Consider the following 14,142-nt stretch of genomic DNA (forward strand, 5'->3'; position numbering starts at 1 on the left):
CTTCCATTGAAATATCACATTTGCAAAAAACAACAAAAATCCAAAGTCAACCTGTAGCTGACAATGGTAGTGGATAATCTGTAAATTAACATTTTGACTTGCTATCTTAAAAAAGGAAGAGAAAATATCTGTTTTTTGGGGGAGAAAATACAACATTTATCAGCTGCACTTTTATTCGGAAACATGTCATCACAGGTTGAAAAAAAAGAAGATAAATAACAGTAATATTTTTTTCTTCTTGATCGTTTTTTTTTAGAATAAAGATTGTTGTGGCAGTCACACATTTTCACAATGACTCAAAGCTTTAAACTGCTCAAAAGCAAGAAAGCTTTCATTCCTAAGAACTAGATAATAGTTCTAGGAACTCAAAAAAGGGTAATTTTAAATTTTGATTATATTTATTGGATTTTCCGGCATTGTTCAGAAACTGAAACTCATACTTGTACTCATTTGAGCCGAAACATTTGATCTGTTTTTTGCGCTTTTTCATTTTTAGTCATTTATGGTTTGATGTCCTTTATACTTTTCTGTAATTCCAGGTTTTCAGCAGAATCAAATATTTCCTTTCCCATTTTTGTAGTCGTTTTTCTTTGTGACTTGGACAAAAATGACTTAAAGTCCAAAAAAAAAAAAAATAGAAAAAACCCTACTGTGTTTTCTGTCTCTGGCTTAAGCCACCAAAGGGACTTATGCCACACAATGTTTCCATTGTCAGGTGGTTTACAGCCAAGTGTAGAGTATCCCTGCACTCCAATGGTGAGAAAAGAAAACTCGTTAAAGGATCGTCTCTTTGCTGTACTCTCTCATAACTTGAGCCCTGTTGTGTCGGGAATATCAGCCCCTTTTGTGTGACTGGAAGAAGATTTATGAAAAGAATTAAAGGCAGCCAACGGGGGATTTGGACCGCAATTGATCTAGCACAATTCAATTTTAAGCTCGTTGATTTATGATACGCTTTTTCACATATCAATCTGGAGTCTCTCCACACGAGGTGAGCTTGCTAGGCTAGCCGCTGGTGAGCTAAATCAATAAATTTGTATCTGAGAGCAAGTGGGGGTGGGGGGGAGGTAAAAGGTAATACTGGAGAAAGTTGAGCTTAAATATGTGGGCATGCATGTCAGGATAAAATGAGCTTTCTGGGATTTATTTATAAAGCGCAGTGACATTTCAGGAAGGTGGAGGTAAAAGGTACAGCAGACCCCAGCACCTCCTCCCTTTGCTTTAGTACAGATGATGCCTCATCTTTTTACCTCCTTAAAGGTTAAAAAAAAACTTATGTGAAACTTGTTTTGTTTGATGGTACTACATTTTTTTAGATAACTGCTACCTCTCACTGTCTCCTTCACAAAAAAGTCATTTTTCAAGATTGTTCATCTGTAGTGTAAAAGGGAGTCATCAATAAAAAATAACAGGAACTAATTAGGCTTTAGTGGCTGTTCTCTGGAGTGACATCATGACTAATCGCGACATAAAGAAAATGATTATGGTCGTATTCTGTTTTGGACCTGCACTTTAAGAGGAATAGAGGAATTATGGGTCAAAAAAATGCAACAAATTTACAAAAGGGAGTAAGAAATTGTAAGAGACTCATTAATCAACTTATTGACTTCAAGATTGAAGCACGTTTTAAAAGGAAGCTGATGAAAGCCGGGTCATTTCTCTTTGTGATCTCCCTGCTCTTTTGAATGTTTTTTTTTTACATTTGTATAGAGAGGAATTTTTATAAATTTCTCTATTTTATCATACATGCAACATCAGGTTTAGAGACTCACTCCAATTATCTTTAGATCTATTTTTTAAAGCATTTACAGTGGTCTTTTGATTATAATTATGTTTTTTTTTTATAGCCTAAATGAAAAAAACTGTGCCGTTTGCTAGGACATAGTTTCTGCAGAGCAGCAGTAGTTCATTAAAAATGTACTTTGTAGTAGTGGGCGGGACTGTTTGGGTGGAAGTGAGCCTCTGCTCATTTCCCATCAGCCTTTTGCTTACACTGTTGGTGCAAAGCAATCCCGCCCCTATTCCCCTCCCTGTTGCTGAGATCTCTGTTTAACCCTTGAACAGTTTAGCTATAAAAAGTTACACAATCGCTTTTACCGGGTAAATTTTACCAGATATAATATACCCAATAAAAAGTATTTGTCTGAAGAAATAGATCAAATTATGACAACACATGATACATTTGAGTCATTTTCTTTTATTTTATACTGTTATGTATATGTAATATGCAAGAAAATTGAAAATTAAAATTTAGGAATATCCTACAACATGGTTAAAAAGAACAAAAAAAAATAATTTAAAGAAAATAATCGTACTAGAGACTTGGCTTTTCGTCCACCCATTCCTGAGACATGTGTGACCTTATAAAGGGACCCATAACACTCAGAAAAATATAACATGTTAAAAATCATGTAAATGATCGGGTGAAAATCACTCTGCAATAGTGGAGCAGGGAGCTTATTGCCTATATCACAAATACTCTGTTTTTCAAACGACTTTTTTTGTGTCTGCCCATGATACACTATATTTGAATAAAGACATACTCAGAAATACAATTTTAAGCTTAATTTTCCTTATATATTGTCATAAAATGCCAAAAAATCATGTTAAAAACATATTTTTCATAGGAGTGGATCTTTAAATAGTTTTGGATTCAACAATCAAACACCATGGCTCCACTCGTTTCCAAAATCTGAGATCAAATATAATGAAATGAGGAAAAAAAATAGCTCATGTGTGGTTTCCATTAAATCTATCCATGAAGGTGAAAAATATTCAGATATCAGAGTAAGTCAATGTCACTGTTGTAGCTTTCTTTCTCCTTCGGGATTTTAGCCCGTGTCTCTCTTGATGTCAGTGTTTCCTCTTCACACCTTCACCGATGCTCCTCATGCTCCCTCTCCCAGCATTTCCTTGTTTCTCTGTCATATCTTCGCTTTGGTTCTGCTGTATTCACCTCCTTCCCCAGCAACACCCCCCATCCCTCCAGAGTTCTCACTCGTGCCTGCTTTCACTCTTTCTCCCGTCTTTGCCCCTGAAGACCCATCACTCAGGCCCCTTGTGCCCTCTCGGTAAGAAAAAGGCAGACGGGCGGGGAAGTAAATTTGTTTGTCTTCCCTCCCCACCTCATATTGTCTCTCTTTTTTTGCCTGCCCCCAAGCTTCTTACTTGTTGCATGACAATTTGAGCACCGACGTGAAATAAATCACTTCTCTGCGGACGTGTAGTATGGGTGTGCATGTGCTCACGGGCAGCGAAGCGCAGACTACTTCATAGTGGCGTTGGGTGTTTTGATTTTTTGTGAGCGTCGTTGCAGGACCGCCACCCAGCTGCTGTGTAGATGTGTGTGTGTGTTATTAATGCCTCTGGCTATGATCTGCCCACACTGTTATCAGCTTGATTTATGCTCTCTCTTTCTCCACTATGCTTTCCGTTTTGTTTTTTGTTTTCGTCTTCACCCTGTTCCTGTTCATTTAGACGCTCAGAATTGCTCTCTACTCTTTTCCGTACCATTATTATTATTACATTTTTAACAAAATACATATTTGGAGACATATCTTTACTTTTTTGTAAAGCTGTAATATCAAACGCAAATCTTGATCCATAAAGAGACCATAGATGGAGCAGTCAGGTGTGGGACAGCAGTCAAATACCCCCCCCCCCTCCCCACTGTGTAAGTGTAGCATTTTCCCAAAAATGCTCGTGCTCTGTCTCTTCGTGCTCAAGTGTAAATTGGTGAATGGTGCTGAATACTAACCGGCCTTTTTGTACGCACTCAAAAGGAGCGATAATGGAGCTTGCAGGTGGTGCTTCCCACTCCACCACTCAGTCACAGTCTGATTGCCTCAGCAGCGTGGCCCAGAATTCCTTCCTGATATAACAAGTCTTTTTGGCAGTTTTGTGCTTGAATGCAGGTGTTTAGAGCCCTTAGACAGAGTGACGGCTGAGGAATTATCGGACTGCTTTTATTATGTGTATGTTAAGTATAATTGAGGCGAGAATTAGTTAGCTGTGATCAAATTTTCGAGGAGACACTCTTTATTCTGTTTTTTCTACTCATTAGATGGAACACTTTGACGGAAGATGGACGGTATTAAAACATTTTAGAGTGGCATCCTGCTTCCAGCTGCAGCTCTGCAGCATTCACAACCTGACAAGATAATCAGAACACCAGAAAAAAAGTCAATACTTGACCAGGAACTTTTCCTGTTTTTCCACCCTGAATCCGACTTCCAAGACAGACATTAGTGGACAAGCGACTAGATTCATAAGATCTTGTAAAGGTATGGAGGGTCAGTGGGGATGCCTTCTTTTAAAACATTGTGAGCTTTTCTTAGCTTTATTAAAACACTCTCAGTCTGTTTTTTATTCTAAAAAAACCTGTCATTTTTAGGACATAGTTTCTCCAGACTGGCAAGAGAAATTTATCTTTTAGGACTGATGACACAGAGTAACCCTGTCCCGCTTTTTTTCCCCGTTGCTGAGACCTCTCTGTTACTAAGGGTGTAAGAAAAAAATCAATGTAGCGATATTTTTCTGTATTTTATTTGGTGATACTTGTAACAATTTAAAAGGCTAAAAGCTAGATTGAGCAATGTTGGAAATAAACAGACTTTTATGTTTTTCTGTCTTTTACTGAAAAATGTTTTACCAAGAAAATCAGACTTGACTTTTGCCTTTAAGAACCAATATTTCTTAATTTACCAGAAGAAATGCACCGTGAATTTGAGATACAGTTGCAGTGCTTAACATTGTGATCTTTAAATTAAATTAATTTTATCATTTTATGACCATGAAAGGCATACACATTGAAAAATTGGGAGACACATATCCCGAAACGTTTTGTTTCATCTGACTCTTGCTAATACTCTAGCTGCTGTTTACGCGCGTTCCCTCTAGCTTACAGCTCCTTACACCCTCTCCTAACATCACAGGTGCAACAAAAAAGCCGAGCAATATTTGAAGTAGCTAGTTTGTAGTTGCTCCTGATTCACAATGATTTGAATGAAGAAATATTCAAAAAAATTTAATTTCAAGTCTGATTTTCTTAATGTCCTCCATCATCAGAAAAGTTGTATAAGAACATGCCAAAAACACCCAAAACACAGTTTTCATGGGGTTGTTTTTATTTAAATAATTCAGTAGATCAACCTCTTTTTTTATTTATTTGCAGCTGCACAATAGATATTCTGTAAACCATTTACAAACACCTCAGACTGTTTTTCTTTTTTTTTTTTCAGACCCTGCAGACTTATTATTATTGTAATGTTTTTATAGTTTCAGCACTCACCGCTCATAGTCAATATTTTCCTTTTTTATTTAACCAACACATCGATGCTGCTTCAAAGCCCAAAGTAGAGATTACCAAAGATTTTAGAAAAGAATCCATCTTTACATTCAGTGCTAAAAGGGGATTTATACAAGCACAGTATGTGTGATTGATTGCACCGTTATATACTTCGATTATTTTGATGGATTAAGCATGTATGCAGCCTCCTACATTTTGTTTAAGCATAGTGTACTGTACAATATTGCATTTAAAATAAAATCAGCAACATAAAAAAATATCACACTCGTTTAAAAAGACTTTCTTTGTTTGATTTATGTTGAGGCACACTAGACTTTAATCAGTCGACAATATTTAAATTAATTTTTTTATAGTTTTAAAAGAAATATTCATTTTATTTGTTCGTTTTAGATTGTGTTTTGCTTTTTTTTGTAACTCTCCATAAGAAATATTTAGTTTTTCTTTTCCTATGTTCATATTTTAGCATCTACTACCATTAATACTCCAGCATAATAATTAATATTTAGATTTTTTTATTATTCTCTATCCTATGTAAGCACTGTCTATCAGTTTTCAGGTGTGTTGCATGGAATTACAATAATTTTAAATTTATTTTTCCCTATATTTCAACAAGCATTTTACTATTACATTACATTTTTAAATACATAATAATATAATACCTGTATTATGTGAGAGACAATAATTCATAATTATATTGACTGAATTCTATAAAAATATTTTATAGGAAACATAAAAAATACAATTGCACCCTAATGGATTAAAAAAAAATCCCTGTTGTAACCTTTGCCCAGAATAATAACAAAAAAATTACATGCACAGGTCCAGCTGAGCTTGATGACATAACAATGGCTAAGATTAAATAGAGCCCAAATAAATGCACAATAAACACATAAACTTGAGGAAATAAAAGCCCTCATGAGATGCAGTAATTGGAACGGAGGGTACAGCTCCTTCTCCTCTGCTTTCTTTTGCGGTTGTCGTAATTTATTGCAATGATGCTCCTCTTTTCTGCTTTCACAGGTGGTGCTGAAAATAATTAAGCACTACCAGGAAGAGGGCCAGGGCAGCGAAGTGGTTCAGGGCGTCCTGCTGGGTCTGGTGGTAGACGACCGGCTGGAGATCACCAACTGCTTCCCCTTCCCCCAGCACACTGAAGACGATGCAGACTTCGACGAAGGTAACCCATCTCTCAGCAAAGATGGCTTCACAGCACAACAGTGGACTTAGCTCTGAGGGAGTCATTACTAAAATGAAGATATTTCAGATATTTTTTACAGCGATATGGATGCTGTCATTACTACTTGTCATTTAGATTATGCAGCATGTCATCATAACATGAAAATATTGATAATTAGGTTTGTAATTAGCTCCGGTTTCTTGAGTCGATACTGCAGATGGTGCTGGAAAATAAACATAAAATCTATAAGAAAAATGAAATGCTATCATTTCATACAACTGAGATAACGTTTTTAAGCAGATTTAATGAATCTTCAGTCTCATTTAACACTTTAGGAAATGACTGAAAAGAAGGAACACAAAACGTAAATGAATTGTTGATTTGATAGAACATCTTTTCAGCTGTTTGAGCCCTTTACTGTGACCTTTATGGCTTCATCAGTCAGTAAAAGTGACATTTTCCCTCTCAGATCATTGTGAGCGTTTCAGAGCCTTAGGCAGACATGCTTATGAAAGCAGGACAGAATGAGGGATGCAAGTGCACGTTATTTTTACAGAGATACTGAGATTCAATAGTAAGTTCGACTCTATGATACTCAATATAAACAAGCATCATATTCAAACGTTTTACATATTTACAGCACAAGAGTTGCATTATAGTTAATGGAAGTGGTTGTTTAAACTGTACCATTGACTGTCTATGAGAACTGGACTGAGTGACCCCTCCCCCCTTGCTGGTTACAAGAAGCCGAAATCCCCTAGACTTCTATAGAAAAGTAAACAGCTGTTACTCAGTCATTAAACTTGTCAGAATAACCATTCATGGCATGAAACCTTCTTTGATCATGTTCCAATCCAATTTTTTTTCATTTTTTCTCTTTATCGGGAATTATTCAAGTTATAAACTGGCCAATCAGATGCCTCAGTTGAAAGCATGTGGTGCTCCACCTCGAACATTTGACAGATTCTCCCGAGCCCGCTTTCAGTGGAAGAGGTGTGGACTTCGAACAAGCTCACTCAGGATTGGCCACAGCAGTTGCCATAGAAACGTTGATTCAGACCGACTCTAATCAATCACTGTCGTCTGGCTCCAACATGGTGACGTCCATATCGTGGAAAAATGGTGACTGAATTGGCTTCATTTTGCTGGAGCCAAAAGTAAGGCATTTTCTATGGGTGACTTCTCATCTTTTCATTCCAGTTCTCTTATACAGTCAATTGTATATACACACAACGTCGACAAAAATTCGATGGCTCCCATCGGATTATCTTTTATCCGAAAAAAGGGGATTGAGAGATCGACTAGAGTTTAACTATTGACTGTATATAAGAACTGGACGGAGTGACCCCCTCCTCCTTTGCCTTTCAAACAAGAAGATCTGCTGGTTCCAAGCAAAAATCCCATAGACTCCTATTGAGAAATGAACTGCTATTAGCTATTATTCAGTCTTATTTGTCAGAATAAGCGTTCTTGGTCTGTTGTTTTCTTAATATGTAATATGCAAGTAAATCAAGTTATAAACTGACCAATCCGATAACGACCGCTTTCACTGATAGGGGTGTGGCCTTCAAACAAGCTCAGCCTTGATTGGTGAGTGTGGTTACTATAAAAATATTGACTCAGACCGTTTACCGCTTACTGAAGATTTCTGGTTCCAACATGGCAGCATTCGTATCGCTTAAAACATGGCGACTGAATTGACTTCATTGCGTTGGAGCCAGAAATAAGTAAATTTCCATTGGTGATGTCGCACTCACTTGGTCCAGTTCTCTTATACAATCAATGAGTTTAACACAAAAACACACCAAGAATGGGTACAAGTGAAGGGAGAGTTTTGTTGGGTCTAACCATGGAACAAAGAAAAAAAGAAACACCCCCTAATAATACCCACTCGTTTAGTCATCTGTTTGTATTATATGTAATAATAAGAGTGGGGTAGGGATTTATAACACTTTATTTTCATCCTTCCCCAGTTCTTCCTTAGTAGATTGTATGTATTGTACATTCTAACTGTAAAAAGAATAAATAAATAAATAATATGTGTGCCCAGACACTAGTTGCCACGGCTAAAAAATATTTGAATACATTTTGATGTAAAGTCTGACCTTATGTAAGCTTGCTTCTCTCTGTCATTTCTGGCTGCAATATGGTTGTTTTTTCTATCAGCCGGTATGGTTAGCATTTCAGGCAGGAAGGCTTCTATAAATGACATTAGAGCACAACAGCTGTTGGGTAGAATGGCAAGCTGCTGTGCATGTTTCAAAGTTGTTCTTTACAATAACGTTTGGATGCCAGATGCAGACATGAAATTCTTGGCCAGATGCTCTAACGAGAAAACATTACAGAACAAAACCAAAAAAAAGGAACTGTGATCTTCATACTGGCTGGGTCAAGAGTACTTTAGGAGTACCACCTTCTGCGCTGCCTTGATGTGAGATTTTCAGTTCCAGCCGTTTTCAAGTGGTAAATTGTTTCAAACGTTGACGGTTTGCCCTCAACTGAAAAATATAAAGAGATGGATTGTTGTTCTTTTCCTCTTTGCGGTGTGGAAAAATATGAAGCCGCAGTTAAAGTTCCACTCCAACCATTATTTTTTTTTTTATTGCAAAAATGTTTCCAGTGATCTTTTAATTATGATTGTGAAGTTTTTAGCACAAGTCAAAAAGCCTTTGTCGTTTTTAAAGACATATTTTATGCACAGCAGCAGTAGCTCATTAGATTTACAATTCAGGATTGTGGGCCGGACTGTAACACAGGGTGACCCTTTCCACTGCTGTGTTTGTGCACTCGTGGCCAAGCTTGTAGCCTCAAGCTAACTTTAGCGGCACAAAAATAACAACAAGCATTATTGGATCAATCCAGCCATATAGTATTGAGCCAAAATCGCAATTTGCTCATCATGTCTCGCACATCTAAGCATGTGCGGGCCAGAGTGCGCCCCATCATTAATCTGAGCATTTTCTAACATCCGGTTTTCTGATCCAACGCAGTTTGAAAAAAAAAAACAAAAAAAAAAACAGAAATGCAGTTTTAGCCATAAATTATTTTATATAGGTCCTCTTCTATGAGAAAAAAAAACACAAAAAAAAGACTATTTTCAATGGAGTGGGTCTTTAAATGGCAAAAACTTTTTTCCCCTCTAAATTGTGATTATTTAATCAAGTTAATGGAAAATCTAATCATTCAAATTAATTTTCTTTTGGAAGAAAGTATTCTCATATGTATAAACAGTGTTTTTTTGTTTTTTTTGGCGGGTAAGCTTATATTTTCTTCTCAGTCACTTTCTTTTTGTCTCCTTGTGCATTTTGAACTAAGGAATGGGGGAAAAGTCAACCGGTACAGCAGGAAATAGCAGACATGGACAACACCTTGGTTTTAACAGGCTTCCCCTGCTAATGAGCAACTGTCAAAACTTCATCAGAAAGGAGGAGGCCGGTGGTGGCTAAAGGTCATTAGTGTCGTGTTGTGGGGATGTATCTGCATCAGACAATGTTGTTGCTGAATGTTGCCGAGTTTGAGTTGTCCACCTGTCTTTCCTTTTTAAGTTGACGAGTGTTTTGCTAACTAGTCCCTTGTTGTGAACTCGGACAGATTTACAAAATAGCATAGAATTCCTGTAGACGAGGATTTTGATCTCACTCCAGTCTGTCAGGACTCAAAACTAGAAATGTAAATGTGCTTCATTTGTGTTGTTTGTGCTGACTGATGGGAAGCGGTACAACATGAGTGCAGGGTCCTGCTGCCCCCCCTTTTTTCCCAGCACCGTCCAAAAGATGCTAATGCTACACTCAAAGCCATGGAAAGACAATTACCGGGAGAATTAATCTGTTGATGAAACATGACACGGAAAATGGATTTTCTGTCTGCACATTTGGTCTTTTTGTTTCTGTACTCGAGCCTGAGTTGTCCACCCACACACCCACACTCACACATACACACAGCTGACCTGCCAGGCCACTCAACTCCCTCTGCCTCCTCTGCTGTGTAGTAACTAATTGTTAGGGTCTCGTCTGCTGCTGCTGATGTTAAAGTGGACTGCTGTAGACCTCAAGAAGAAAACAGAGCAGGTTCAGACTTTTATGAAGTCCCACAGAAGTGTTTACTGCCAAACTTTCAATTACAATTCAGAGGGTTGTGAAGCAGTTCTAAAACTGTAAGTGGCTTAGAAATCTCGCCTTAATAACAAATGATTTTACTGGAAGGGAATAAATTAATTTGGCAGCTGCAGTTCTTCTATTGATGTCGTTTTTGGTGATTTAAATGAAAGAAATAGCAGAATTCAAGCAGAGAAGTTGGTACACTGTATGAGAACGTAACTCAAACTGTCTAGATGTCCTTTAAAAGCCACATTACTTACCTCTAGCCTGAGCTTTTAGATATAATGGCTGAACTTTCTTTCCTGTCTTAGCTAGCAGCTGCTGCTGAGGAAACCTTTACTTTCTCTGACCTTCCAAACTCCCCAGCTCCTTTGTTTTTGGGCTTCATATTGATTTCTGAGTTAACTCCGCTCATTAACATCTTTATAACTATGTTTTAGAGAATAAACACAGCATAACTGTGTGTTTTGATCTTTCTTTTGTATGCATGATCAACAAACACAGTTGGTGATTAGTTTATCTGTAGCACTAGATATAGACTAGATATCTAGACCAGGGGTCTGCAACCTGTGGCTCCGGAGCCACTTGTGGCTCTTTTACCTCTCCATAGTGGCTCCCCTATCTAAAGAAAAATAAAATAATAATGTTGTTTTTATTCAGATTAGTTAAGTTTATAAATTTATGACTGAGGTCCACCTCTAAGATAAACTATGTAAAGGTTTTTACATCCCTGCAGACTTGAAGCGGTCTTGTTTATTCTAGACTTCCTCCAGAATACACCGATTTCAAATACTAAGCAAAACTTTGGTAAAAACTCTGCTCTCATGAGTTTAAAGCACATATTATGTTATGCTGTCCAGAGCTGCACTGGGATGATCAGGTCTGACACAAGGCCTCTTTTATTTTGAAAGGAAATCAAACGAGCTTCTGTCAAATTCAAAAAATAATTTCACTTTTTGAGAAAATTCTAGTTTCTCTTTATATTTCTGTTTTTGTTCATGGCACAAAAGAAGCACAAGTCATATTTACTATTGTAATGATTTCAAAGCTGCATCAAAAAAAAATTTGCGGCTCCTACTAGGTTTTGATGAGTAGAAAACAAGCCCAAATGGCCCTTTAATTGTTAAAAGTTGCAGACCCCTAGACTATCTAAATATAGAAAGACTGTAGTGACGCAACAAGTTGATGTTTGTCTTTTTTATTTTCAGAAAAAAAATCCTTATTTTGTTAGTTTTTAATGCAAGACTTTCTCATTTAATTAAAGTCCCACTCTTAACATCTTTTGATCTATTATTAAAGTGTTTTCAGTGTTTTTTTAATTATGATTATTCCGGTATTAGCTATAATCAATTACTTTTTCTAGGACATAGTTTCTGCAAAGTGGCAGGAGTTCATCTGAGAATCTTCTCTAGTTGTGGGTGAGACTGTAGGCGCAGAGCAAGGCCGCCTCCTACTTTCCCCATCACCCATCTGTTTACACCCTCTCCCTCTATCTTATCTCCACCCCACCCAACATATTTTTACCATTTCAACAAAAATGGCGAGCAATGTTGGAGTTATTCAGCTGTACAGTTTTGAGCCGGATTCCAGCTATTCAGCAATCTGAACACTCAGAAATTCAACTTTAAATGTAATTTTCTTCGTATGTCCATCATGAGAAAAATGCAGACAACAAGAAGATGTTGAAAGCACCATTTCTTTCTTTGATAAATTTGAATCACTTTCGTAATGTCAGAACTGATTTTTACCGCTAAAACAAATTTGGTTTTGGAATCGAAATATAAGAGCATGAATAAATACATTTAATTTAAATCAATTCAGTCTTATTGCAGTGATACTCAGCCTTTTTTATGCCTTTAGTCTCGGGTCTGCCTACCTGTTGCTGCCTCGGCTTTAAGACAAAATCCTCCTCTTTATAGACTGTGGCTCAGCGATCCAAAAATGTCTGAGTGATTTCCACTTGGAGCCAAAAACCAGTGTTTAAACTCATAAATAAATGCATTTAAGCCCAGCTTCATTGTTTATGTGCAATGTTAAGGTAGAAACATTTTTCCTTTTTGCATTCTAAATGACACAACCTCCATTAATGTAAAACAACATCACTCTGTCTGGGTATTTATGCAATACAAAGTCAGCAGTAGTGGGATTAAGACATTCATTTAGTTAAAACCACCAGTGAAGTCTCTTCTCTCATCACATTGAGTTTGTCTTTAAAAGCTCATAATAAAACATTCAAGTAACAAGGAAGGCGATGGCAGCGCCTTAGCAAATCATAATGCCTCCAAAGGTTTTGCTCAGGCTCTGCACGTCTCTCCAAAAACAGGGAGAAAGTTGTCTTTTTTTAAGCCATTTTCCACACACGTGTTTCTGCTGGGAGTGCACGTTGCTATGCTGCGTCTCCATCAACAGGTGCCAGTGTGGAGCTGCGCTTGACTAAACGTCTGTGGCAGCAACTGTGACCAAATGATGGAGAAAAAGAGTAATTGAGTGCACACAGCAAAATCAGAAAGAAGAAGAAAGAACCTTGGCTGAACCCCCCCCCCTCCAACAACCCTCTTATCTCTTGTGCCCTTGCACACACTGTCCTTTTATCATTGACTTAATGTATGGTGAGATGTGTAGAACCACAGACAGTGATTCTCAAGACATTTGTGCAATAGAGGCACATGAGTAGCATGTTAATAATGTATGCTAGCTTTCTGCCTTTGTTGTGATATCAGGCTTAATGCGGTACAAAGAAGTAGTATCCTGCTACAGAGAGATTATTAGGGATGGATGCTTACACAAAATCTACATAAAGCCTCGCAAGGTAGGCTGTAAGGCTCCATGTGCCGGCGTGATTATCCACTTCACTGATGTATGATTTATATAGCTTTTTTTTTTTGTCTCTTGCGTGATTCATAAAGCTGCGCAACAGTTACAAGTTAAATGTATCTTTTTTTGTGTGTTTGCGTGCAACCTAGTTCCTTGTAGCCTTCAGCTTCCTGTTTCGGTGCATCAATCCATTTGGCTTTTTTTTTTTATTTTTTATGGTCGTCCCAAACCTCCACCTTCTGTCAACACATAGTGGCAATTTATTGAAATGTCTCTAGAGCTCAAGTGTTGAGTGTGTGCGTGGGTGTTTATTTTCTCTTGTGTCAAATTGTGCGTTGCGCTGTGCACCTGTCTCGTAAATAGATTAAGAGAGATTTTTGTTCGACCCAGTTTTCTGAAATGTGAACAAGCCGAAAAGGTTATTTGTGACGCGTGGAACCTGACGGCCGGAATTTAAAACTTTCTTAGTGCAATTAACAACAACTGTCCTTGCAAATCACAGTGATTATACCAGGGACGATACATTTCTACTTTAATGCTTTCGTGTGATGCAATTAGGCAGCTATCCATAGCCTGCTGTCTGTCCACTAGCAATTTTCCTGCTTGGCTTTTCATAATAACAACTGAGCTGTGAGTTGCAGGCACTTCACTCACAAGCAAGTGGGAAAATTGCAGTGTCTGAACATGGACACAGTTATGATGGACTTAAGTTCTGACAAGGGGGTTAGCAAAGCAAAGAAACCATG

General features: G+C 37.6%; 1 protein-coding gene across 1 annotated transcript in view; it reads left to right on the forward strand.

Annotated features, from left to right (window-relative positions):
• Window positions 1-14,142, forward strand: part of LOC112143934 (eukaryotic translation initiation factor 3 subunit H) — a 60,944-nt gene that overhangs the window by 2,200 nt on the left and 44,602 nt on the right. The window contains exon 2 of the mRNA XM_024268181.2: window positions 6,329-6,485. Coding sequence (XP_024123949.1) covers window positions 6,329-6,485 — 157 coding nt within the window. The remainder of the gene's footprint in view (window positions 1-6,328; window positions 6,486-14,142) is intronic.

The sequence above is a fragment of the Oryzias melastigma genome, linkage group LG16, assembly GCF_002922805.2.
Source record: "Oryzias melastigma strain HK-1 linkage group LG16, ASM292280v2, whole genome shotgun sequence".
Classification (NCBI taxonomy): domain Eukaryota; kingdom Metazoa; phylum Chordata; class Actinopteri; order Beloniformes; family Adrianichthyidae; genus Oryzias; species Oryzias melastigma.